The sequence below is a fragment of the Hemiscyllium ocellatum genome, chromosome 10 (genome assembly GCF_020745735.1).
Source record: "Hemiscyllium ocellatum isolate sHemOce1 chromosome 10, sHemOce1.pat.X.cur, whole genome shotgun sequence".
Lineage (NCBI taxonomy): Eukaryota > Metazoa > Chordata > Chondrichthyes > Orectolobiformes > Hemiscylliidae > Hemiscyllium > Hemiscyllium ocellatum.
The window spans coordinates 109,017,225-109,045,126 of NC_083410.1; the positions used below are offsets into that span (position 1 = coordinate 109,017,225).

At 40.4% G+C, this 27,902-nt stretch overlaps 1 protein-coding gene across 2 annotated transcripts in view; it reads right to left on the reverse strand.

Moving 5' to 3' along the window:
* Positions 1-27,902, reverse strand: part of kif16ba (kinesin family member 16Ba) — a 130,666-nt gene that overhangs the window by 62,603 nt on the left and 40,161 nt on the right. For both annotated transcript variants that reach the window (XM_060831852.1, XM_060831853.1), the window contains 7 exons: positions 23,365-23,484; positions 21,768-21,819; positions 19,717-19,854; positions 12,547-12,629; positions 8,173-8,261; positions 5,229-5,282; positions 1,538-2,941 (listed from right to left, as the gene is read on the reverse strand). In XM_060831852.1, the coding sequence (XP_060687835.1) occupies positions 1,538-2,941; positions 5,229-5,282; positions 8,173-8,261; positions 12,547-12,629; positions 19,717-19,854; positions 21,768-21,819; positions 23,365-23,484 (1,940 nt within the window). The remainder of the gene's footprint in view (positions 1-1,537; positions 2,942-5,228; positions 5,283-8,172; positions 8,262-12,546; positions 12,630-19,716; positions 19,855-21,767; positions 21,820-23,364; positions 23,485-27,902) is intronic.

Sequence of the window (27,902 nt, forward strand, 5' to 3'; positions counted from 1 at the left end):
CTAAAACATGATGTTATATCCTAGCTTTGTTGTGAAATTGAGCCTTCCTTTTGCCTAGAACCCACTGTAGGAAATTAGTTATTTCACTCACGTAATACATGTGAAATAAATTAATTTGTTGGCTTAAAGTTGAGCCTTAGCCCGGCAAGCTGCTTTTCAGCTTCCACAAACAAAGGATAACACATGTGATGCTTTGTAGGACAGAGGGTTCTGTTAAGTTATGTTATCATGTTATAACCAAACCGGATATTGGCCAGTTTAAAAAAGGTGCATTTGGATTGTAAAGGATACATGGTACTTTCATCAATAAGAATTTAGTCTCCAGACAACATTCAGAACCCAGGAAGAAACATTAGTTTTTCTTATCAGTGATTACACAAAGTTAGTTTTCCTAAGTTTAGATCTAAAAGCTTCCATTTCTATGTTAGTAAAGCACTTTCAATTGAAGGAAATTTTCTAACCTTTTCAGGTACATCCATTTCAATGTGGAAAATGGGCAAATGGCACATTGATAGGACTGCTTTTCTAAAGTGAAGGTTAATGTTATTTTTGAATGGGTTGTCAGTAGTTCTGGTTAGGCCAACATTTATTGCCCAGTCCTAACCTCCTCAGGCAAATTAAGAGTCAATCATTTTGTTGTGGGTCTGGAGTCACATGCAAGAACAGTAGTTTTCTTCCCTAAAAGGACATTAGTGAACCAGATGGGCTAGGGTACACTATAATATTGATTGGGTATTGTCAGACGTTTGTTCTAGATTACTTAGTGCTGTGGTTAGTGCTTAAATTGAAAAATTGTTCCCTTTATTTCAAAGATCGAAACTATGAATTTACAAATCAGGATGCATGCCTGAATTCCAATATGCATACCTGGCTTGGGAAGAACTTTATTAAATTGTTAAAGGCAAACATTTCCTTTAATCCTATAACTTTAGGATGTAACAACAAACAATTTACTAATGCTGTTTCTCCTTCAATAACAAAAATGAAATTCCATCAAGTTAGATCTCTAAGTCAGTTGGAGGGATACAATTGACAACATTTTAGTGAACAAAGCTCATTGTCAGATAGCAATAGCTGTCAGAATAGAGAAAACTGGAAGTTTTCTAAAATCTGAAATGAAGTATAAATTTAGATTAGAAGCATTCGAGTCCTGTGATAAATTTTTCACTCTGCCCAGAGGTTTGTCATTGGATACATTTGGGTATAGACATAACCACCATCTATCTACAGTTTGGCTTTGTATTGCCCACACAGGTGGGGGCCTCTCAAAATTATGCGTTCATTGGCACAACCAACCAATCAGAACCTCAACTTGCCTGCACCCAATACCCACATACAGGCACTTTCCAGCAAGAGTTACCCAGCAATAAGCACAATCCCTGTCTGATTTCCAACCTGCCACATGAATACCAATACACAGGTACTGCTACTCCAGCTAAGATCAGCAAAACTCTGCACAGATCAGGGACTTCACACTACATGTCGTTATTACTACAGGTTTTCACAGTTTATGCTTTGAAAAGAAAAGCTCTATCACCTTGCCCGGTCTTGTTCTAGGGCTTTGTGCTCTGCCTCCAGACTGTCTCGAAGATCTGTTTCTTCACAGTCATTTAGTGTTGCTAGTTTTTGTCTCTGTTCCTCAATCTCTAAGTCAATGGCAGAATGACGCTGAAGAGCAGAGTGCCTCTTCTCTATTTTAGCTACTGCTTGCTCCAATGCCTCTCTCTGTTGCTTTTCTCTTGATTCAATGATCTCTTTTTCAATCATACGAACCTTTTCCTCTTGTCGAGCTATATTAGCAGTAAATTCATATGTTTGTTGGAGTTGCTGAAGTTGATCAGTGCTGGCTCTGTATTGTGCTAACTGCTCCTTTTTATCCTCAATTTCTTTCTCCGTCTCATAAAGTACAACATCCAAACTAGGCAGACCTCGGTCGAGGATTTCTGCAGCTCTCTGCTTTTCCTCCAATAGAGCAGGTAAATGGTTTTCCATTAAATAATCTAGCTGCCGTGCCTTATTCACCATTCGTTGTTCAACCTCTTTCTGCTTCTCCACTGCTTCGAGCAACTCAACTGAATCTAAAGCATGACTTCCACCATCTTCTAGGCTGCCATTTATGGATTTCTGATGTGCATGCCTTAATTGCTCAAGAGCTTCACGGTCAAAAGTGATTTCCTTTTCCAGGAGGTTTTTTTGATAAGAAACATTGTGTTCCAAAGCTGTGAACTTTTCCAATTGTGTTCTTTTCAGATCCATGTATCTTTCCTTCGCTCTCTGGACATCTTCAGTTTCCTCACTTCCGTCAGGTCTAGTATCTTCTTCAACAGTAGACCTAGGTTCGTCACCTCCGGCAGGTCTAGCTTCTTTGGCTTTGAGGAGAACTTCCCTAATTTCCTCAAGGATATTCTTTTCTTCATCCAGGCTCTGCACATCACCTCGTTTGAGCAGTTGGATAGTTTCCTGTTTTTCTCTGACCTGCTCCCCCAGACGCGTGACGAGAATCAGTTGATGTTTTGATTCCTCTTCAAGTCTTCTCTTCTCCAATTCTAGCTTCTGGCTATGCTTATCCTTTTCTCTTTTGAGTTTCTCTAGCTCTCTGAGAATTTCCAGTTTACCTGCATTCTCTTGCTCGTGAAGTTCCTGCAATACCTGTAATTCTTTTTGGACTCGTAGGTAAATTTCTTCTTCCTGCTTTTTCTTTTGCAGCTCAATTTCTTCTTGTTCTCTTTGCCGCTCTTCCTCAAACTTCTCTTTCTCAGCCTTTAAGTCTTTAAGCCTGCTTTCAATGTCCAGATTTCGACGTTTCAGACTTTCTTCTTGCTTTCGAATGCGAAGCTTGACAATTTCAGTCTCCTTGCGTTGCGTCTCTACTTCCTGCTGCAACCTCTCTAGTTCTGACTTTTCTGATTGTTGTTTTTCTTCCATTTCTTCTATCAGTCTCCTAAAATATGTATGTTGAAACAAAAAAAAACACATTTAAAACAGTGAAATTTTACAAAATTTAACATTTTACAATGTAACCAATCAAGTAAGGTGTTCAATAACTTGGTGCTAATATTAAATTCCAATATAACCTAAAGTTTTTCTCTTTTGATTCTTGCATTTGATCTAATTTTTTTCCATAAGTTACTCAAATATAATGCACACTCAGATTTATTTTAAGAGACATCAGAATATTTTGTTTAGTTGTGTTGAAAGCTCATGGAGTTGGCCAGCATTTGTTGCCCATCCTTAAGTGCCTTGTGGTGGTGGGGAGCTCCCTTCTTCAACTGCTGCCGTCTGCATACAGAGAGGGGAGACCCACAATACTGTTCCAGAGAGAGTTTTAAGTTCATTTTTGTCGGGACGGGGGCGCCATTGTGGTGCTTCCAATCACCAAAAACAAATGGAATCATTGAATGCTTATGGCAAAGGAGGTGGTCATTCAAGTGGTGTTCATGTCATTCTTTGCAACAGCAACCTAACATTGCCCATTGTCACAGAGTTTACTTGGATTTCTCTTTGACAACTACAGAGCTGGAAACTGCTTTTGATCGAAGATAATGTTGATGCTATTTGACTATATTACAATTTTCTAAATGTCCTGCTATATTCTTAACAATTGTCTCTAGCATTATTCCAATGGCAGATATTAAGCTAACTGGCCTAGAGATTCCTGCTTTCTGACCCCAATCCCTCTTCTTTCTTTAACAGTGCTGTTATATTTTCAGTTTCCCAATCTGTTAGGACTTCTCCAGAATCTGGGAAAATTTCGGATTATTACAACCTACATTCCCTACAAGCTGCGTGCTGTACAGCCACTGGAAGACCTACACAGACCAAATCAGCATGCATATGAATAGATTCCATTTCTGGGAAGTGCTGCGGTGCATGGATCTCAGAAGACTGTGCAGCAGCATAAGAAAGTAATTCCAGGGAACACTGATTCAATCAACATATCCATCATCTCTGTATGTACTTCTTTCAAAACCCGGGGAATCAGCTCATCAGGTCCAGAGGACTTATCAGCCTGGATGTTAACATTCCTGTTACTTTGTCTTTAGTGATAACAAATTATTTTAAGTGCCAGCTTTCTTTTTCAAAATCCTTCTGATGTTTTGTGTCTTCTACTATGAAGACAGTTACAAAATATTTATTTAAAGGACCTGCCATTTCTCTAGCTTTCATTATTGTTTCATCCTCTAAAGGGCCAACATGCACTTTAGCTACTTTTTTCCCTCATCATACACATGGGAGCTTTTACTATCTGGTTTCATGATTCTTATTGTTTTCTCTCATTCTCAAACTTCTCCCTTTATTTCCCCTCTTCTCCTAGTTTCGAAAATTTTTCAATCTTCTGGTCGACCACAAAATCTACATCTCTTGTAAATCTTCTCTTTTCTAAAGGGTGTCCTTTCACTCCGAGGCTTGTACATTCAGGTCTAAGCCTCTCCTACTAGTAGAAACATCTTCTCCACGTCCAGGGCAGCCTGTTGAAACTTACAAAATACTTAGAACAGAGATGGGGAGGAATTTCTTTCAGACAGATGTGATGAATCAGTGAAACTCGGTGCTGCAGAGAGCTGTGGAAGCTAAGTCATTGAGTGTTTTTAAGACAGAGATAGACAGGGTTTTGATTAGTAATGGGATCAAGCGTCATAGGGAGAAAGCAGGAGAATGGGGTTGAGAAACATATCAGCCATGAACAAATAATGAAATAGATTTGATGGGCCGAATGATCCGATTCTGCTTCTATATCTATGGTCTTTAAATTACTCACCATCCTTGACTTCCATAGTTAGCAAAGCAGATGGTGCATCCTTCTCAGAGTACTTTCATAAACCAGAGTCAATACAAAATGGCCCATCATTTTTGCAGGGCAATTAGGAAGAGCCAACAAATGCAGTCTTGTGGAATCACCCTTAAAATAAATCTGTTTCGCCCTGTTTATTGTCTGTAATAGCTTATGAACAACTTAAGTCTTTCATGAAGTAGTTCAATATTTTGACATGCCTTCAGGGAAAGTTGAGCCGAAGTGAAGAATACATTAACATTTCAGTTAATATGATTTAGATTTTGAAAGAAATGACAACCAATTAATGAAGCACATTTTGAAATAGTTACATTGCCAAGACATCAGTATGCGATAACAATGTGCCAGTCCATGGGAGACCATAGAGGCAGTTTATCACAATGGGCTTTATGCTTTGTCTTCTGTGCTGTAGCAATTCTGAGATTCTGGTTCTTACCTCTTATTTTCCAGCTTTTCTAGCTCTTCTCTCTGTTGTCTCTCAAATTCTAGCCTAGAGAAAGTTCAGAAAGATTAACAGAGGTATTCACATATCAACATACAGCAAATAAAGGATAAATAAGGGAATATTTCATTCAGATGGTGCAAACATTGATGCATGAAATAAAGTTTACCTTTTCGCACAATGACATTGACTATAATACTGATCACCTTACCCAACAAAAAATGCCCAACCCAATGGAGTTATCTACCAGAAGGAGTTCCATTGCTACCTGTATACCCACACCGACATTTTATTTTCCCATCACCATTACAAGTCTGAAGCAATTATTTTTACATGACACTGACCTACATAGAATTGTAAAATGTTTTAACACTACCTTTGGAAAATAGAATCGATCTGGTTCAGTTCACACCCAATTCCATTTCTAAGCCTGCAGGCTTTCTTTTTGATCATGAGATGTATTTCAATCCACCAAGACTGCTTTTTCTCACCTATGGTACACTGTCATTTATTCCCAAGTCTAAAATTCCTTCAATGCTCAAACCTTACTCTTTCCCTTTATTAGCTCAATAATCTTTTTTCCTTCCCTCCCCCAAATTTTCTAATCAGTAGCTTTGTACTCTTGAATCTAAAGTCTTTCACCCAGGATGACTGCAGCACAAAGGACCATTTAGAATAGATTACTTACAGTGTGGAAACAGGCCCTTCGGCCCAACAAGTCCACACTGACCCTCCGAAGAGCAACCCACCCAGACCCATTCCCCTACATTTACCCCTTCACCTAACACTACAGACAATTTAGCCCATTTTGACCCAATTTAGTCATTTTTGGACTGTGGGAGGAAACCAGAGCACCTGGAGGAAACCCACGCAGACACGGGGAGAATGTGCAAACTCCACACAGTCAGTTGCCTGAGCGGGAATTGAACCCGGGTCTCTGGCGCTGTGAGGGAGCAGTGCTAACCACTGTGCCACCGTGCCGCCCATAAAGATCCAGCAGATCTTTAATGGTACTGACCTTCAATAGTTCCGAGCCAATCAGCTTCAAATTCTGGTTCTCATTCACAAATCCCTCACGGCCTCATCCTACCTTCCTCAGAAAATTTTATCCAGCTACACGAGAAAGCCTCTATGCTCCTTTGCTCCAAATCGTGTCTGCAGATTTCCCTCTTCACCACACCCACCGGAGGATGATCCTTCAGCCTTTGCATCCTTATTGTTCAAAATACTTCTGCAAAATCTACTTCACTTCCCTACCTTTTGCCTGAAAAGCTAGCTCTTGGACTATGCCTTTTATTTTCTGCTGCTTCTCCATTACTTTGTTTTCTCACCAACGTCTGTCTGACCTATTCTTGTAAGGCAACTTGAGAATTTTTTGGAAGAGGAGAAATGAGAGTTGTTCCTTAAAATATTGCTATAAGACTGTATTATAAGTAGTGCTCCAATGATGTCTGGATAATTCCAGGTGTGAACTATATTTCATATCCAAATTAGTGCATTTGACAGCATAAGGGAAAGAAATTTGCAAAACATGCCCAAAATATTTTTAGCAAAACTAATTTCATGCAGACATCACAATCAATAAATTCAAATGGAGTATCACTACCTTAGGCAAATGGGTCCCTTTATAGTGAAAAGACTGCCATGGGAAGTGCATTGAAAGCAAAAAGGATTAATTAAGAGATCAAATTTATCAGATTTCATTTGTAAAACAACTCATATCTGGTATCCTACTGAACACAAAGGACTCTTTCCACAAAAGTAACAAAACTATATAATGAAGTAAAACTTTAATTAACATTAACTTGACCTTTAAGATGGGAAAGAAATTGCAGTTATAAAGGGTAAGTACATTTCATGAGCAACAGCACATTGAGGTTTGGCTATTGGATTTTGTGGGTCAACAATGGTCCATTACTGTACTATATCAATCACAGGAACTGATAATATAAGAGCATTCTGTATGAAAGTATGACAGTACATGTCTCTTAATCTCTTGCCTGTTTATGTAACCACAGTTGCTTTTCTGTCAATTAAGCATATGCAATTTGATGTCATCCAGACAAAGTCTTTTTTCCCCTCTTTTGTCCCTCTTCAATACATTTTGGGCATTCCTTCCATCCCTGTCACACACTCAATTTCCCGATTGATGGTTCTAGCTACTCACTACATGAACTAGACTTTTTGTAGTTGCACTGGAACCTGAGCTGTGCTCCTAACCCCACGTGCTCTCCAGCACTAAAACTACTCCTCTGTCATACTGCACCACTCTGCTCCAGCCTCTTATCTGGCGGTGAAACCTCCAAGCACTTTCCTGGTTGGTCTCCAACCTAGCATGCTCAATAAAATTGGACACTTCAGAAATTGTTGCTTATCCCCCTAATTCGCACCAAGAACCACTCACATCAAGAACCGCCCCTCTTTTTGTTCAAGTAAAAGCCTAAAACGGCAACTTGTTAATTTTAAAGTTCTCACTTTTGTCTCAATTTCTCCATGACCTTGTGCATCTCTATCCTGTATTCCCCTCCAGCTCCCCAACATGCTTAATACCTGCAATTGTCTAATTGTGGCCTCTTGAGCATCACTGACCCTCCACCATGGTGGTGGTGTACTCAGCTGCCAACACATCAAGCTCTGGAATTTGCCTCCAGCTTTACTTCTTGGTCTCTCCTCCTTTAGGATGCTCCTTACATTGTCCTAATTGCTCAGTTTCAAGCTCTGCAAAGGGTCTTGAATAGTCTTTATTACAAAAGAATAACAATGCAAGTGGTCATTGCAAATAATAAGTATGGAGGACAAAAATTTGCAAGATCTCACTAAATTGGTATTTGAAATTGCGAATAAACAAAAGACAGCAAAATCTAATATTACTCATTAGAAACAAAAGTTCAGTAAGCCACTCTTGTATCAACAGATCTTGATTGCCTCTTTTGCTTACCCTGGATTGTAAAGCATGACGGCTGAAAGATTTTCACAGGATTTAGAAAGGTCAGTCATAGACAAACTGAAGGTAGGCAGCAGTCCACTCTGTAAAAGTGCAAAGTAAATAAAACTGAAGTAGCACAGATGGGTAAAGTTAGTGATCTTCAACTCAAAATGAACATTTTCAATACAAATCAAGACAACTTAAATAGAGTCATGGAGGTACATATGATCAAAAAAATGGCCCTTCAGTTCACCAAGTCTACATCATTCAGAAACAACCACCTAACTATTCTAATTCAATTTACCAGCACTTGGCACAGGGTGTTGGATGCCTTTGCATCACAAATTACACACTTCATAAAAGTTATGAGGGCTTCAGTCTTTACCAGCCTACAGGCAGTGAGTTCCAGATTCCCAGCATGCCGAGTGAAACTTTGTTTCCTTTCAGATCCCCTTTAAACCTCCTGTTTTCTTAAATCTATTCCCCAACCTTTCAACCCTCTACCAAAGGGAAAAATCTCTCTACCCTGTCTAAGCCCCTCACATCTCAATCATGGCGATTAAATTCAAAATCACAACACACAAGGCAAGCACTAATTTCCTGGAACCACAGTATTTCAATTGGCACAAGACAACAGCATAAGTTGTTTCTTTCAAAAGTGTGTGATATTTATTTCTGCACAAAGCCATCATTCTAAACACAACTTCCACAGACTTGAATTCACAGCTAATGTGTTTCTATCACATATATAGAAAGCAGGCACATTTTAACTAGGCAGTGCCCTTCTTACTGCATCTCAGATCTAAATCTCACATTTAAATTTAACAATGATATACACATGTTCATTGCAATAGCTTCCATCACTTTGAATGTAAACTCTCTTGGTAATGCTGCGTAAGTTCAGGAACAGCTATGTGAGAATATTGAAGAAACGAATTGCCTCAATAATTTGAACCTTTCCTGTCTCTAGTCAGCTGAGTATTCCTTGTTTGACAGGTTTAATATGGCTCTCTCTCCACAACTCTTGCAGATACCCTTCGCTTTAGCAGTCTCTCTCCCTCATCTTACTTACAGCTCCATGTTCTTCCATTCCTCCTACAGGCGTCTGCTCCCCTCAACCTCCCTTTAGATCCTCTCCAATAACCCTCTCCCCAACCTCATCCTTGCCTCAACCCTCTTGCAGCACATCTCTTTGGTATCACCCTCTCTCTCCCTTCACCCCATCCCCAGCAGGCGGTCCTCCTGACACACTCCCTTCCCTGACAAAAAGCTCTATCTTTGGCCATCTCAAAATCCCCACACCACACCGCCACCTCCCCCCCACTTTCTTTTTACTGCCATCACTTACTGTCCTCGGTGTTTGCTGCTTGTTCTAGTGCAGGCTATTTCTCTCAGGTTTGCTAATGATAGGCTCATTAGTGAGCCTATGTGCAGTATCTGATTGGAGGATCAGCTCTTCAACAAGTCTGTAAGGTTAAAAACAATGACTGCAGATGCTGGAAACCAGAGTCTAGATTAGAGTGGTGCTGAAAAAGCGCAGCTGGTCAGGCAGCATCCAAGAAGCAGGAAAATCGATGTTTTGGGCAAAAGCCCTTCATCAGGAATAGAGGCAGGGTGGAGAGATAAATGAGAGAGGGGTGGGGAGAAAGTAGCACAGAGTACAATAGGTGAATGGGGGTGGGGGTGGAAGTGATAGTTCAGAGAGGAGGGTGAGGGAAGGTAGCAAAGAGTACAATGGGTGAATGGGGGTGTGTGAGAGGTGATAGGTCAGAGAGGAGGGTGGAGAGGATAGGTGGAAAGAAAGATAGGCAGGTAGGACAGGTCATGGGGACGGTGCCGAGCTGGAAGGTTGGAACTGGGCTGAGGTGTGTGTGTGTGTGTGTGTGTGTGTGTGTGTGTGTGTGTGTGTGTGTGTGTGTGTGATATATGTGGGGGGGGGGAATGAGGAAACTGGTGAAGTCCACATTGATGTCCCGGGGTTGAAGTGTTCCGAGGCAGAAGATGAGGCCTTCTTCTTCCTGGCATCGGGTGATGAGGGAGTAGCGTGGAGGAGGCCCGGGATCTGCATGTCCTCGGCTGAGTGGGAGAGGGAGTTGAAATGTTGGGCCACAGGGCAGTGGGGTTGTTTGGTGCGGGTGTCCTGGAGGTGTTCCCTAAAGCGCTCTGCTAGAAGGCGTCCAGTCTCCCCAATGTAGAGGAGACTGCATCGGGAGCAACGGATACAATAAATGATATTAGTGGATGTGCAGGTAAAACTTTGATGGATGTGGAAGCCTCCTTTGGGGCCTTGGATGGAGGTGAGGGAGGAGGTGTGGGTGGCAGGGGAAGGACCAGGACGGGAGGGTGGGTTGTTGGGGGGCGTAGAGCTGACCAGGTAGTCACTGAGGGAACGGTCTTTGCGGAAAGCGGAAAGGGTGGGGAGGGAAATATATCTCTGGTGCTGGGATCCATTTGGAGGTGACGGAAATGCCAGTGGATGATTTGGTTTATGCGAAGGTTGGTAGGGTGGAAGGTGAGCACCAGGGGGGGTTCTGTCCTTGTTACGGTAGGAGGGGTGGGGTCTGAGGGCAGAGGTGCGGGATGTGGACTAGATGCGTTGGAGGGTATCTTTAAGCACATGGGAAGGGAAATTGCGGTCTCTAAAGAAGGAGGCCATCTGGACATGGTCCTCCTGAGAGCAGATACAGCGGAAGCGGAGGAATTGGTAATATGGGATGTCATTTTTGCAGGTGGTAGGGTGGCCCAACATTTCAACTCCCCCTCCCAATCTGCTGAGGACATGCAGGTTCTGGGCCTCCTCCACTGTCGCTCCCTCACCACCTGACACCTGGAGGAAGAACGCCTCATCTTCCGCCTCAGAAAACTTCAACCCCAGGGCATCAATGTGGACTTCGCCAGTTTCCTCATTTCCCCTTCCCCCACCTCACCCCAGTTCCAACCTTCCAGCTCAGCACCAACCCCATGACCTGTCCTACCTGCCTATCATTCCTGAAGAAGGGCTTATGCTCAAAACGTCGATTCTCCTGCTCCTCGGATGCTGCCTGTCCTGCTGCGTTTTTCCAGCACCACATTTTTCAACTCTGGTCTCGAGCATCTGCAGTCCTCACTTTCTCCTACCTGCCTATCTTCCTTTCCATCTATCCACTCCACCCTCCTCTCTGACCTATCACCTCCATCCCCACCCCTATTCACCTATTGTACTCAAAGTTTGTGCGAAGATTTGTAGCTCGGGTGCTTGTTGTAGTGGTTCTGTTCGCCGAGCTGGAAGTTTTTGTTGCAAATGTTTCGTCCCCTGGCTAGGAGACATCATCAGTGCTCTGGAGCCTCCTGCGAAGCGCTTCTTTGATGTTTCTTCCGGCATTTATAGTGGTCTGTCCTTGCCGCTTCCGGGTGTCAGTTTCAGCTGTCCGCTGTAGTGATTGGTATATTGGGTCCAGGTCGATGTGTCTGTTGATGGAGTTTGTGGATGAATGCCATGCCTCTAGGCATGTGTCCATCAACAGACACATCGACCTGGACCCAATATACCAATCACTACAGCGGACAGCTGAAACTGACACCTGGAAGCGGCAAGGACAGACCACTATAAATGCCGGAAGAAACATCAAAGAAGCGCTTCGCAGGAGGCTCCTGAGCACTGATGATGTCTCCTAGCCAGGGGACGAAACGTTTGCAACAAAAACTTCCAGCTTGGCGAACAGAACCACTACAACCTATTGTACTCTATGCTACTTTCTCCCCACCCGCATCCCTCTCTCATTTATCTCTCCACCCTGCAGGCACCCTGCCTCTATTCCTGATGAAGGGCTTTTGCCCGAAACGTCGATTTTCCTGCTCCTCGGATGCTGCCTGACCTGCTGTGCTTTTCCAGCACCACTCTAGTCTAGACTCTTCAACAAGTCTGCCCATTCTACATACGAGGCTGACCCTTCTCCGAATGGGAACACTGGTCTTGTAACAGCCACATTCCATAAAGGAATAAATTTTAAAGTTATCCCAGCTGAAGTTCTCTCAATTAAAGCATATATTTAAAAATACATCATCACTGCTTACAATAGGCATTTTATTGAATTCTAACCTCATTAATTAACATGTCCTGGGCATGCTTGCCAAAGCAACATCTAGCATTCCCAACCAAAACATTACCTTTCCTATATACCTTCTGATGGCTCAGTTAAGATCATCTGTCATAATAAAACTGAATAAATATGACTTAAGCTTAAACTTCTATGATCAAACCAAAGAATAAGATTTAGACAATATAACTGCATAGTGACTTAGACGACAAAGTCAAATAAAAATAAAAGTACGACTGCGTCATTGACTCACTGAACTTGTATTTTTTCAATTTACGTAAAAGTTTAAGGTCCAAACCACACAACATACCTTTCTTTTTTCCCTGAGTTTAGCAGCTTCCTTAGGATGATTAAACCTGAACATGTTGGTTCTTCCCAGGAGTATGACAGCTCCTTTAAAAGAGAGGAGACAGAAATTCAATTCCTTTGTTTCCCAAGATTTACCAAATATTTTGAACAAAAATTCTGTTGGCGAACATAGCTGAGTTAAGTGTAGTTTTACTAACTGACCTTGGACATCACAAAATTAACAAAACCAAATGTGTTTTATTTTTAAACACAAAATCATAGCATCTGTCCTTTTCCTCAAGTTGTGTAAAGGGTAACCAACAGTTTTCAGATGAAGTAAGTATCCCAAACACAAAAAAGATTTATTTGCTGGCAAATGTCAACAATTCAAAATCAACATTTTTTGGTGGCTCGAATATTGATACTTAAAATGATGGACAGCCTGCAATATAATGCCGACTGTGCATTCTTGCTTTAAGGAGGAACAGATTTGAGAGGAAAGAATACTGAAAGCGGGATTTGGAACACAAGTACATGGTACTCAATCGCATGCAGTTCATGTTTCACACAACCAAAAGATATCAAAATATGCTCAAATGGATGGAGACGAACCTGTAATTGCAAATATACAGTTTTTTTAAAAAGAGCTAGGAAGTAATCCTAAATCCTTCTGTCAGCAATAGGATTAGAGACAGCAAAACTGTTGAAAAATATTTTGATAAGTTATTTTCCGATCTTTTGTCAAAACACTCCTATTAATTACACAGGCACTTTCAAAACATTGATGGAGCTGAAAGTGTTTCATAACACTGTTATAAGCAGCTTTCCTTCTCAGTATTTAAATCTGCTGTATACTACAGCACCCTTTCTAAATGTAATTGTAGCTTTCCATTTTCATCACAACTTTGCCAATTAAGTTGCCAAATATTAGGACTGTGTCGATGCAATTGGGCCATGCAAATGTTGTACAGAAATCCTGTAAACTCTATTAAGTGTACTATTTAAGGAGACAATCTGTTCTCGAGATATCGCAATGCATATTGTCAATCCTCTGGATTAGACCAGCCTTATGAGATCACCAAGGAATCTAAAGATTCTTGGGGAAGAAGCAAAACATTCAAATTTTCTGGGTTAACTTTCACCCCACTTAATATGGCACTAAAATTCAACAAAGATCCACTGACTTTGTCAAAAGAATTCATTTCATGTGGTTGAAATGTTTTCAATCTATGTCAGCATGTGCATGCTAGTTCTGAACTATTCACAGCATGAATTTAAATAAGGTTAACATGTATCCTACAGAGCCAAGATAAAAAGAACACAAAGGATAACCGTCCCCATACTGACAAATAGTCCAGTCAATTAAAACTATTTTAAAAAAGATGGTTACTGTGCTTTGCTTAACAACTGTGAACTAGATAATCTTTTGTATGGACTTACAACGAAATAATTCATTTAAAATACTGGTGTTTGACAGGCTTGCTCTTTGATTGAATTTCGAGATGATGATAAAACTTTAGGACCAAAACATTCATTTCAATTTCAAACTAACAATAGAAAGACTTTCCAGGATTTGATACATTGGTAATGCAACCAAACAGGTTATGGATGGTAAGAGCAGGAGAGATTCCTGGTCAGCCATGTGATGCAAAGAAGGTTGCTGCCTTTACCATCAGTAACTGGCTCTGGATTACATATGTTTTCACAGGTTGGCACTGCCTCTAACAACATCTGGCCAATCAGATGGTGAGTGGTGGCTGTCACAGTCACTGGAGACAGGATACTACAAGAAGCAATATGGAGACTGGATTCAAAGCTGAATCAGGGCAGCTTTGGTTGGACTCTGCTGAAGGATTTGGACAGCATTATTACGAGGCACACATGTTGGGTGGGTTGTGGGTATACATTATGATTGTTGGTTCTGGGGCTCTCTGTTGCCTTTCAGTGGCCAGTAACTTGATTGTCCAAGGATGGGCAAGCCTCCTGATACCTACCCCACTACTGGTAAAATACCAGAAACATCAAGGCCATCCTATTCAATGCCCCTGTTCCCCACAATTTTTACTTTATATCTTCAGTTTTTGGAAGTGATTCCAATTTTGTTTAAATCAACTTGACCGCTGACAGCACCAATTGTGAAACACCTTCACTGATTTTACTACTCACCATTAGCACTGGAGGTACTCCTATCTCAAAATGTTCAAGTTGCCCCTCACAGCCCAAGAATGCGATCCCACCCACTCCCTCCTCTGAAAGCCATCAACGACACGTCCTTTTTGCATTAACTCTGGCTGAATGGACTTTAATTTTTGATGTTAGTCAGTTGCATAACATGTTCCATTTAAAATGTAGCAAGAGACTAGGAATTCTGCAGTGAGTAATTCATTTTCTTATCTCTCCAATGCCTGTCTACCACCTACAGGCACAAGAGAAATGCGTGATGGAATGCTCTCCACTCGTCTAATAGATTCACCTACAGTAACAGTTGAAATTCAGCTGCATCCAGGTTAAAGCAATTCATTGGCACCCCTTTGAACCATCTTCAACATTCATTCCCTTCATCACCAAAGCAACGTGGCTGCAGAGTCCACCATCTACTCACGCAGCAATTCACCAAAGTTCCTTCGAAACTTTCAAACTCGCAACCTCTACCACTAGAAAGACAAGATGGCAGACATTATGGAACTCCACCATGTACAAATTTGCTCCGACGTCTCACACCATCCTGATCTGGAAAAATGTTTCCATCCCTGCACTGTCAGAGGGTGGGCCAAAATCCTGTTATGTCCCTTCCTAACAGTCTTCTGAGTATCCTTACACCCCAGGCATTGCAGAAATTCAATGCAGCAACTCACTACCACCTTCTCCAGAGCCATCAGGGACAGGCAGTGTGTGGCCTGACCAGTGACACTCTCATTCCATGACTGAATAATAGTGTGTAACCACACGAGCTGCAATGGTATCACTCAGCATACAAAGGATGCCCAAGTCAGAAAAGGTAATAGCAGCACACAGGGTAAAGGATCTCCGTACTTCCATCTGCTATCAACTTCACTGTTCAATATCTCTCCAAGAATAGGAGATCGGAGCACTATATGAAGCACTACTTGAGCATTACAGCTGGCAAAGTGAAACTACAGGAACTTTCAGAGAGGCCATGCAGATGGTAATCAGACCTGCAACAGTCATGGTCAGCAAAAGGGTCACAGGCCATCGTGCAAACCGATTAGAAAGTTGATTTTATTCAGTTCCCTAAAGAATACTACAGTGGAAGCTCTGAATGGACTGCAACAGTGTGGCACTGATATGCATCACTGACACCATGGTGACTAATGTCACAGGCAAGAGTTCTTTTGCATGTGATTTGAAGGGTAGAGAAAAGTAAAATTCACAATAGCCTCCGCAATTATGAAACAGTGCACTTATCCAGCAGAAAGATCTGGGTATAATGTCAACTCCTTGGAAGAAATAATAGAAAACTTTAACATTGCTCAATAGGAGCAAGACATAAATGCAAGACGGAAAGCTTTGATCAGGACTAGAACTCCAGAAACCAACTTAGAACACATGCCTAATTTTGGACAGCATGATTGAATGGACCAAAGGTATGCTGCAGCAGGAACTGTTAACTGCCCATCTTAGTTAGCTGAATAAACAGAGACTATGCAGCCGGACTGATTGGTCTGGGAACCTGACAGGGAACCTCGGGAATGCAGGAATGTGCAAGGTCCAGATGAGTTTTCTTCAGGATTACAGTAGAAAGAACCAAATTGGAGCACTTCACGATTGTGTAAGAGATACATAGATCAGTGTTCACAGAAATCAATGTATATTTGGTATAGAAAAGCAGAATATTGCAGATGCTGAAAATCTGACAAAGTGCCAGAGAAAAAAATCTCCCAAGTTATCACAGAATCCCCACAGTGTGGAAACTAGCCATACCCAGACCCACCCTATCCCTGTGACCTGAATTTCCCATGGCTAATCCACTTAGTCTGCACATCCCTGAATACTATGGGCAATTTAACTTGGTCAATCCACTTAACCTGCACATCTTTGGACTGTAGGAGGAAACCAGAGCACCTGGAGGAAACCCATGCAGACATGGGGAGAACATGCAAACTCCACACAGGCGGTTGCCCAAGGGTGATATTGAACCTGGGTGCTTGGCACTGTGAGATAGCAGAGTCTAGATTAGCTGACCCTTCAGGCTCTCTACCTGTATTCCTGATGAAGGGTATTTGCCCGAAACATCGATTTTACTGCTTCTTGGATGCTGCCTGAACTGCTGTGCTTTTCCAGCACCACTCTAATCAAGACTCTGGTTTCCAGCATCTGCAGTCATTGTTTTTACCACTGTGAGATAGCTAACCATTGAGGCATCGTGGCACATTTAACTTGAGCAACATCTGGCTAGACAAAGAACCAAGAGTTAATGCTCAAGCCGAGAATTCAGACATAAAATAGATTCTGAACCAGGGAGAGATGAACATAGGAGAACTGCTGCCTCACAGCGCCAGAGACCCAGGTTCAATTCCCGCCTCAGGCGACTCTGTGTGGGGACTTTGCACATTCTCCCCGTGTCTGCGTGGGTTTCCTCGGGGCGCTCCAGTTTCCTCCCACAATTCAAAACATGTGCAGGTCAGGTGAACTGGCCATGCTAAATTGTCCATAGTGTCAGGTGAAGGGGTAAATGGAGGGGTATGGGTCTGAGTGGGTTGCGTTTCAGTGTGGACTTGTTGGGCCGAAAGGCCTGTTTCCACACTGTAAGTAATCTAATCTAATCTAAAAGGAAGGTCTGTGGCAGGTTTGAAGACAGGAGACAGTTCATCCTCCAGGCTGAATGAATGCAGATGGGGCAAAATAAGAATCAAATAAACAAAAAGATGTGCCAAGAGCTACCACTGACTGACAGTGGAAAACACCACTAGCAATAAAATGAAAGCAAACTGAGGATAGAGTTTACATATGAAATTGTGGAACTCAATGCTGATTAAGTCCAAAATGCTCTAAAAGGTTCCTACCATGTAAATTTGACCTGATGCAGCAGCGCATCCTTCAGAGAAAAGAGGATAATGCCTTCAACAGAGAAAAAGATTTTTAGTCATAATTCTGCTCCAATATTGACATAATGTAATTGCAAGGGCACCAACTACAATACTAGATAAAGTTGGTACAATGCATGTACAAAATAAACACTACATGTAGTGTTCTGATGAAGTCATTAGTATTGAAACATTAGCTTGCTCTCTCTCCATGGATGCTGGCTGATTGCTGTGATTTACAGCTTTGTTTGTTTTCAGTAGCGATTCCAACATCTGCAGTAATTTGCTTGTAGGTTACGCTGGAGCTGTTCAGAACTTTGGTTGCACCACAGCCAGTACTGTGTACAGTTTTGGTCACCACACTGTGAGAAGGATGTGGCTGCACTGGAGGGGATGCAAAGCAGATTCACCAGGATGTTGCTGGGACGTTTCAGCTATGATTAAAAGCTGGATAAGCTTGGGTTGCCTTCTTTAGAGAAGAGAAGGCTGCGGTGGGGGGACACCAAATGTAAGTGCATAAAGATTATGAGGGTCAGACAGGGTGAATATAAAGCAGCTGTACTCCTTAGTCAAAAGATAAATAATGAGAGGATAACATTTTGAAGTGAAAGGAGGTTTTGAGGAAAAACATTTTCATCCAGAGGGTGATTGGTACCTGGAATGCAATGACAGAGAGGGTAGATGAGGCAGGAAACCTCATAACCTTCAAAAAGTACTTGGATGAACTGTCGACTACCGTAACATAGTACTTTTGGCAGAACAGACTCAAGAGTGAAAGGATCTCTTCTGTACAGTATGATTCATTCGGTCTTGATGTTTTCATAACTATTGCATAAAATACAGGAAAAGAAAAAAATGTATGATGTAATAACTTTGAACTAGGGTATGCCACAAGAAAATTAATAAGAAGAAAGGTCATTAACTTTGCTCTCCCCCTTATTATGGCCCAACATCAGCCTTAAGTGATTCTGGCAATTTTCCTTAAAAATCCTGAATTCAACTGACCTTTCTGTATGTAGGAGAACTTTGCATTGTCATCTGAAAATCTAAACTTTTACTATCTCATTTTAATCCATTTCTCGTAATTTAGTTGATGTGATGCTGAAGGAATCTTCTCTTCCAGGTCGTTTGCTGCTGTTCTCATTTAATAAGCTTTCGTTTTTCCATCCTTTGCTCAAATTCAGACCACTGACATTAGACAATAGCCACGGTGACTCGTCCCAAAAGTACTTTCATAGAATCCTTACAATGCAGCTCATGGCCATTCAGTCCATTGAGTTCTGCACCAAGCCTCTGAAGAGCATCCCAACTAGACCCAGTCCATCACCCTGCATTTACCATGGCTAATCCACCTGGCCTGCACATCCCTCGTCACTACAGGGCAAGTTACCATGGAAAATCCACCTAACTTTCAGCTCTTGACTTAGAACCCTCAGCCTTAAGATGTATAACTGAAGGCATGGTTGGGCCAGAGCATTAAACCATGTCTTCATGATTTTCTCTGGCTTGCAGGTTGCTGCCTAGATCAGGAAGAGATGATGGTGTAGTAATCCCCAAAATACAATCAAGTAATCAAGCCTAAGAAAATGCTCTGAGCACAAGAGTTCAAACTGCACTGCAGCAGCTGGTGGAATTTAAATCCAATTGATGAATCTCAAATATAAAAACTATACATCGGTGATCGTGATCATTACAATCATTGATCGTTGTAAAAACCATCTAATTCAGAGAATGACATTTGCTGTTCTTACCCTGTCTGGCCAACATACTGCCCAGGCTCACAGTAATGTGGTTAATCCCTAAATACACTCTCAAATAGGCCTAGCAAGCCAGACAGTTTAAGGGTAATTAGGCAACAAACAGATGTGGACAACTTGCCAGTGACACCCTCATCACTGATTAATGTCATGTTTGAAGTGATTATTAAGAAACCATACTTCTTCGAATCGTGATTTGGAGGCGCCGGTGTTGGACTGGGGTGTACAATGTTAAAAAAAATCACACAACACCAGGTTATAGTCCAACAGGTTTAATTGTGACAACCAACTAATAAAGGAGCAGCGCTCTGAAAGCTAGTGCTTCCAATTAAACCTGTTGGACTATAACCTGGTGTTGTGCGATTTTTAACTTTCTTCAAATCAGATTACCTTGGTTTAGCTGAGTAGCTTCTTCAATGTGATTTCCATTGACTGAGCACTGTGCGCCATTCAGTGGTATTACAGTTACTTTGTTATTGAGGTTTTCAAAGATACAGTGTTCACTTTCGAGGTCAAGACCATGGAGAACTGCAAGACAAAATGGTAAATACAAAGACTATGTCTCACTAACTTTTGCTTCAACAGATAGTTCTCATCATTTTCAGAGTAAATACTACAGTGATCCAAGACACTCTGTTTACTCTGAATAGTACATTAATTTTATGCAAGGACAAGTTGTAGGATCAACAATGAAATGGCCATAAATCAATCAAACTTAGACAGAATTAGTCCCAAGTTTACAAATAAATTTGGAAAAACAAATCTACAGATATCATAGTGTGTTGTAACAAGGATAAACAGTGAAGGAATAAGTCTTTCAAAACACCTCAGGAGAAAGACATCTAACATGCATGAGAGACTCAAAACAAACAAAATGTAAATGAAATATTCCTACCAACAATTGGTATTCATACTGCACTTTTAACGAAGTAAAATGTCCCACTGGAAAAGTGAATAGCAAACCAAAAGAGTAAGGTTAGGAATTACTAAAGGTTCGTTCAATAGATTGGTTGTAAAAAAGGGTCTTGGAGCAAGAGAAATAGGTAAAAATAAACTGTAATTTATGCCGAGACATCCAGAGTATGAACTGGTAAAAAATGGCTATAGACACAATTGCCAATGGTGAAGTGATGGCAGAATCACAAGAACGAAGTTAGAGAAATATCGAATTTCAGTAGCTGAGGGATGGAGGTGCTCTTGTCCAGGAGTCACAAAATAGGTAGAGTTCAGGTACAGCAAGTAATTACAAAAGAACTGAACATAAAAGTAAGGATTTTATGCTAATTATACAGGACAGTGGTGAGACCACACCTCAAATACTGTATGCAGCTTTGGTCTTCTGTCTGAAGGACTAATTGAAATATGTTAGAGGTGATTAGCTAGATTGATACCTGAATGAGGAAAAGGTTGAACAGATAGGACTTGCTTTCACTGGAGGTTAGAACAGTGAGGGGTGACTTGATTGAATTACGAAAGATCCTGGACTAGGTGGGATGTGGAAATTACGTTGACTTGTTGACAATGCAGAGTGAGGTTTCAAATTAGGATTGATGTTTTAGGAGCAAGATCATAGGATATTGAATATTAAAGCACAGGCAGTTAGATTTTCGATGGGCAGGGAAATCAAAGGCTATCAGAATAGATTAGAATAAGAAATGCAAAACACACGTATCTGCCAGAATTGTACTGAATGGAGGAGCAGACTTGAGGTGCCAAATGGCCTTTTTAAAAAATTCACTTATGGAAGGTGGGCATCACTAGCCAGTATTTATCACCTATCCTGGATTTTCCAAGAGGACATTGCAAGTCAACCACGTTGCTGTGGCACTCTAGTCACACAAGACCAAGTAAAGATGCCAGGACATTAGGAAACAATATCCTAAATCTTTTCCATCGATTCAAACCGCCACCTCCCCACCCCACCCCCAACCCCACGCCAAGCATTAACCTGGGATTCTGGAGAGATTCATGGAGATGAAAAGTGTTTTACAAATTGCATTGCATTCAAGAGCGATGGATCCAGACAATCAAAGGCATGGCTAACAACACTGCAGCTATTAAAATAGGAGATGTACAAAAAAGCAAACTTGGAGTGAAAGCAAGAGATCTTAGGTGGCAGAGTTGGAGGATGTTACAAAGATAGAGAGTGTTGAGGTAAGAAAAAGGACAAATGTTACAGAGAAATTTGCAAACAAGAATAATTTTAATATTGAGCTTCTGCTAGACCAGTAGTCACCGTCGGTTGGTGATCTCAGGTGATAGTTGCGTCTATGTGGCACAAGTTAGGACTTGGGCAGTAGTGCTTCTGATTCACTCATCTGATGTAAATTGGAAGAATCGAGGCTGGTCTGAAGAGCACTGGAAAAGCTAAAAGTGCAAAGGTAACAAAAATCTCCTGAGATGTTGGAATGCTAGGCATTAAGGGAAATAGATGAACTAACCAATGTCTTGCTCTGTAGTGGCATCTTCTCGTCCAACATAGGTCTTGCCCTCCTATTAAAAGAAAGGTCAGTTACAGCTAAAAGAAAAAACAAATCAACAGAATGATCAAGTTCATAAATTTTAGTAAAACATCTGATCATTCTGATGTCTTAGAACCTATATAATCAAAACCTTCAAGTATGGAATACAGAACTAATAATGACACATTACGGAGTTACAATAAATGTAGCTACTTAGATTCACAGTTAAAACAGGTCAAACTGATCTAACCCGAAACTCATTTTGTTGAGGTTATCCAAAGAGATTTGTACTGTCTGTATTTGTTTCTCAAACAAACACTCATGAAACAAAACTAAAACATTGCTAAAATGTGACACAAAAGTTGAAGTCTTTATCTTACACTCATCTAGACTAGAGCGCAAGAAACCAAACTTAGAAAAGAAACAATTTGTACGGTATGAGTAAAGGAGGTTGACTGAATGGACTACAGTTGACACACAGATGGGGTAGGAACTGTTAATTATCCACCTTAGTTAGCTGTTTAAACTCAGTCCATGCAGGAAGGCTCTGACTGAACATAGAACAATACAGCACATTACAGGCCCTTCAGCCCTCGATGCTGCGCCAGCCTTTTATCCTACTCTAAGATCAGGAGAAAGTGAGGACTATCGATGCTGGAGATCAGAGTCGAAAAGTACTGGAAAAGCACAGCAGGTCAGGTATAATCCAAGGAGCAGGACAGTCAATATTTCAGGCATAAGTCCTTCAGGAAGCTGAGACATCGACTCTTCTGCTTCTCGAATGCTGCCTGACCTACTGTGTTTTCCAGCGCCTCACTTTTTGACTATACTCGAAGATCAGACTAAACTACATACCCTTCATTGTACTGTCTTCCATGTGCTCATCCAAGAGATGCTTAAATGTCCCCAGTGTATCTGACTCCACTACCACCGCTGGCAGTGCATTCCATGCACGCTCCACTCTCTCCATAAAGAACCTACCTCTGACATTTCCCCTAAACCTTCCTCCAATTACCTTAAAATTGTATTGTGATATGCATTTCCACCATGGGAAAAAGTCTCTGGCTATCCACTCGATCTATGCCTCTCAATACCATGTACACCTCTATCAGATCAGAGCATTGCCATGGATAATGCATAGCATTTTTAAAATTACATGTGCTATACATTGCTTTTTAAAAACAAATGCACCCAAGATGTCTAGTTCTTCACTGGCACTTTCAGAATGCTAGCAGAAAAACCCTATTTCATCGTTGAGTGTTATTACATAAAACTGCTTTGGTATTTGTATTTCAAATCAATAAAACTCATGTTTATTTATTTCGCCGTAAGGAGTTTCTGATACTTTCCTGTACTTAATGTTTTTTGAGCAAATCCTCATTCTGGTTAAAAAATACATTTGCTCTTGGACTTTGAACACAAGATCATCTGTCATACCTAGCTAATCTGAGAAGTTATGCTTCCTGCAACATTTTAACTTACAGCGCAGCAAAATAGTTTGTACTTTTAAAAGGTCAGGTTTGACCTTTCAATTTGATCAAAATAACACTGCCTAGATGACACAAAACATTCTTACCTTAAGATGATACAAAATAATTCCAGTACTAAGTAAGTCATCATCAATACCAATCAAATGAGGTAACTCTGAATCCAAAACCACACCAATTCCTTCTTTTCGAAGGGCTAAGGTTTCTTCCTAAAATAAAAAGAAAGAAGACTAAATGCTAGAACCTAGAAAAGTTGTAAAACAAAGAGTGCATATATGTTAATAAGAGGACAAATCATAAATACTTCATTAACAACAAGACTTGTTACGTATACAACATGTCACATCCAATTACCAACAAAACCATAAGAGACACTCCTGTGTCAAATATGCAGCTACTCAGTCAAATTTACCTAAGTAAATGCAGCTGGGTTTCAAATTTCATATCCATAAAAAAAACAATACATCAGAACTTAACTGACTTGGAACATGACAAGCAAAGCATAGCAAGCAGGAAAGTAAACTATCATATCAGCAATTTAAAACACACAACAGTGTTACAAGGCAATAAATGAAACTGAGTTATACAATTTAAGTTTTGATGAAGGGAATACTTGTAACAGCACCTGCCTTTGAAGGCTTAAGGCCACATGAGAACTCAGGGTTTCAAGATCATGCCAGAATATCACAAGACGACACTAAAGCGAACATGCCAAAATTAAAAATATTAGGACAAATCTTACTGGGGGGAAAAAAACCTAGGTTAACGACACACTATCAAACTATCAATTATTAGCAAAGTTAGGGATCATGGGACACAGTGAATTGGGAATTTCCAGAATATGACTATAAGACCATAAGAAACGAGAGCAGGACTGTTCAGCCTGAGCCTGCACAGTCATTCAATAGGATTATGGCTGATCTGACATTCCTGATGTCCACTTTCTTGTGTTTTCCCTATAACCCTCTATTTCCCTTGTGATCAAGAATTTATCTATCACTAGTCATAGACTCTCCCACGAGGGGAACCATCTTCTCAGCATTTACTCTGTCAAAGCCCTTAACAATCCTGTGTGTTTCAATCAGGTCACCTCACATTCCAGCAGAGTCCCAACCTGTTTAGTCATTGCTCATAAGACAACCCCTCTGCACCTCATGAATCTTCTCTGAATGACCTTCAACAATAGCTTTCGTTAAATAAGCAGACCAAAACTGCTTAAAGTACACCTGATGCGATCTCACCAGTAAGTGATACAGTTGCAGTAAGATTTACCTACTTTTACAGTCCAAATCCCCTGAAATAAGAATCAACATTCCATTAGTGTTCCTGATTACCTGCTGTCCCTGTATGCTTGCTTTCTATGTATGTGCACAAGCATCCAAGTTCTTTTGGGTTGCAGTTTTTTGCAATTTTTCTCTATTTAAATAATATCCTATTATTTTGCTCTCCTTTTCAAAATGAGTAATTTTCCCACATTATATTCCATGTGCCAACTTCTTGTCCTCACTTAAACTATTCATATCTCTCTAAACTGTTTGTATCTCTCTTACAACTTGCCTTACCACCATTTTTGTCTGCAAATTTGGCTACAATACATTCCCTTCCTTCCTCCAAGTCATTAACATATATTGTAAACAGTTGCTGCTTGATTTACAGCACATTTGCTTTCCACAAAGAGAAAGTTGCAGCCTTTGAGATTTTGCTGGATTAGTACATTCGTTGCCAAATAAACTCTCCATAAAAAAACTAGGGCTGGGGTGTAACATTGTAAACACCCTTACTGATAAGACAATTAATGCAGTGTCAATGAATCTCTCTGCAGTTATCAATTTGCACTTACAGCTAGCTACAGCACAAATTACACATGAGCTGCAGGGTGTAGGGGGAAGTCGAAGAGTGCACAATGTGAGATGGCCCATTTATGCAAGATTTGGCTCACTAAAATTGGATCATTTAAAAAATTTCCTGTTACGTTCTCATTTTATAACTCAATACAACATGTGAGAATCTAAATATTTGGGTTTTTTCCAAAATAAATATTTGAATAACATAAACATTGTCTAAAAATTACAGAAGCATTCAGTAATCCAAGTGTAAACGAAGACTTGGACAGAATTCCATTAACAGTTTCATATGAACATAGTGGCAGATGTAGGCTATTCAGCCCCTTAAATCTGCTTTTCCGTTCTAGATTATTGATAGTCATCAATGTCATACTCTCATGCCATCCCTATACCTTGATGTCATTAATAACAGCAATCTCTTGCTGTCTTGGACTGACACAATGACTGAGGTAGAAAATGCCATGGATTCTTTACTCTCAGTGATGAGGTTCCTCCTCATCAGAGCCCTAGATGGCTTGCCTTTTATTATCAGACTCTCGCCGCCAGCTCTAAACCCACAACAAGGTGTACCACTCTTTCTACATCCACCCTGTCTATCACTAAGAATGTTTGAAGTTTCTATGAGATGACCTTTAATTCTAGAAAATAAAGACCTAGTCTTCTCATAGGAAGTCTTGCTATCCATTCAAGTGCATTACCACCAATGCACTTTAATTTTATTGGGATAAAATGTGGGATTTTATCAAAACGTCTTCTGAAAATCCAAATACACCATATTTATTGGGTGCCCCCCAACCGATTCTTCTAGTAACAAACTCAGGTTTGTTGAATATAAGAAGTTCATTAATTAATCAATCATTTGTCATTGCATAATACTGTATCCAAAACAGTCTGTTCACTGGTTGGTTCCTCAACATATTGTTTAGTAATATCATTTCAGTATTAAAAAGCAGGAAAAAATGTCAATGCATGGATTTGACAGCCAAGAATACTATCTACAAATTAAATTTTTTCTTTAAAAGCAAATACTTTTATCCTCAAAACAAAATCTTTAACAGAACATTCAAAATTGGTTGCAGATATTAAGTCTCTCTGTGTGCAAGACTTAGGATTACTGATTCCATTTCATCTTTGTCACATTTGCTTTTATGCAAAACAGTTCAGAACGAAATACAGAACTCCAAATAAAAACAGAGATCTGTGATCATCTACCACTTGCAGAAACTTCTTTCAAAAGCAGTTCTCACCCAGAATGAGCCAGTAGGTGACAAGCTGCAAATCTTGAGGACAAGAAAGCAGAATCACTGGGAATTTGGTCAAAAGCAGAAGGAGGGAGGAGGAGCTAGAAGCCAGAGTGGACTTCATGATGATGCTGCTGGCAATGAGTTCCAGCAAAGTTATTACAGTACTAAGCAAAAATTTAAACTAAGTGGGACAATATTGTGTACATCAACTGGTCTAGTAAGAAGTCTGAAACCAAAACACAGTTTCAAAAGAAGGTCCAGACTTAGAATTACTCGCCAAGCGTTACAACTTCAACACATCTCCATGATGTTTACTTGTTTCCCAACTAACAGCCGCTTTAGGGCTTATAGGGAGTAATACCTGAAAGCCATAAGACATAGGAGCAGGTATGGGCCGTTCAGGCCCTCAGGCCTACTCCAATCAATAGGGTCATAGCTGATCTGACCCTCATGTCCACTTTCCTGCCCTTTCCCCATAACTCTCTATTTCCTGACTGATCAAGAATCTATCTTATCCTTAAATATACACAAGGACTTTACTCTCGTAGTTCTCTGTGGCAAAGAGTTCCAAAGACACACAATCTAAAGAAGAAATTCTTCCGTAACTGTCTGAACTTGGTATCCCTTATTTCCAAGATGAAGGTCATGGCATTTTTTTTAAACTGTATTTCAAACATTGAACATCTGCAGTATTCCAGCAGCACACCAATCAAACTTTGTCCAGACATTCACATATAATCATCTATCAATGTGAATTCAGTAAATAAAATGAGACAGCTGAATGAATGAAAGAGATGAAATTAAAGTATGTCAGACGCTGGTATACATAGGGTCTTCTCATCTTGGCAAATGTCAAAACAAATAGGAGTTCCACTTCATCATGAAAACAGTGGTAGCAGGTAATCTGCATCAAACAAAAAGCAATAATTGTTTCATTGGAAGTATGAGACCAATCTGTTGTTTGAAAAGCAGGTTTTTGATCACATGCACATTTCAAACCAAGTTTAAACAAAACAAACTGAAGACTAAAACCATTGGCTTACGAAGGACGTGTGTTACTTGTACTAAAAAAGCCTGTCTGATTTAAAATATGATCCCACTTTCACAGATGTTACAAAATAAATGTAGAGTGGACAAAAATCTCAAACTAGTGAACTGCTGATGAACCACTACAATGACTGATGATATTCCCTACGCCTGTTAATGGACTGCTATCAGATATGGTTACAGCCTCTCAACACTCAATACAAGTGGGATTTTTTTAAAAAACATTTCATATTAAGAAAATGAGATCAATGATATAGCACCAAAAGCCTAGGAAAACATATTTTCATTACATGCCTTTTACCTTTACCAATGCTTTAGGCTATATCACCCTCATTTATCACAGGAACCCATTAGAGAATCTGTTTGAAGTTTAGATGAGAAAAACTCAAACATTTCTGTAAATAGCTCACCGCATAAAAGCAGATGCTGCGATTTTAAAACCACACCAGTATCAATTATACTTTAAAATATATGTGATTTTAAGAAGCAGCT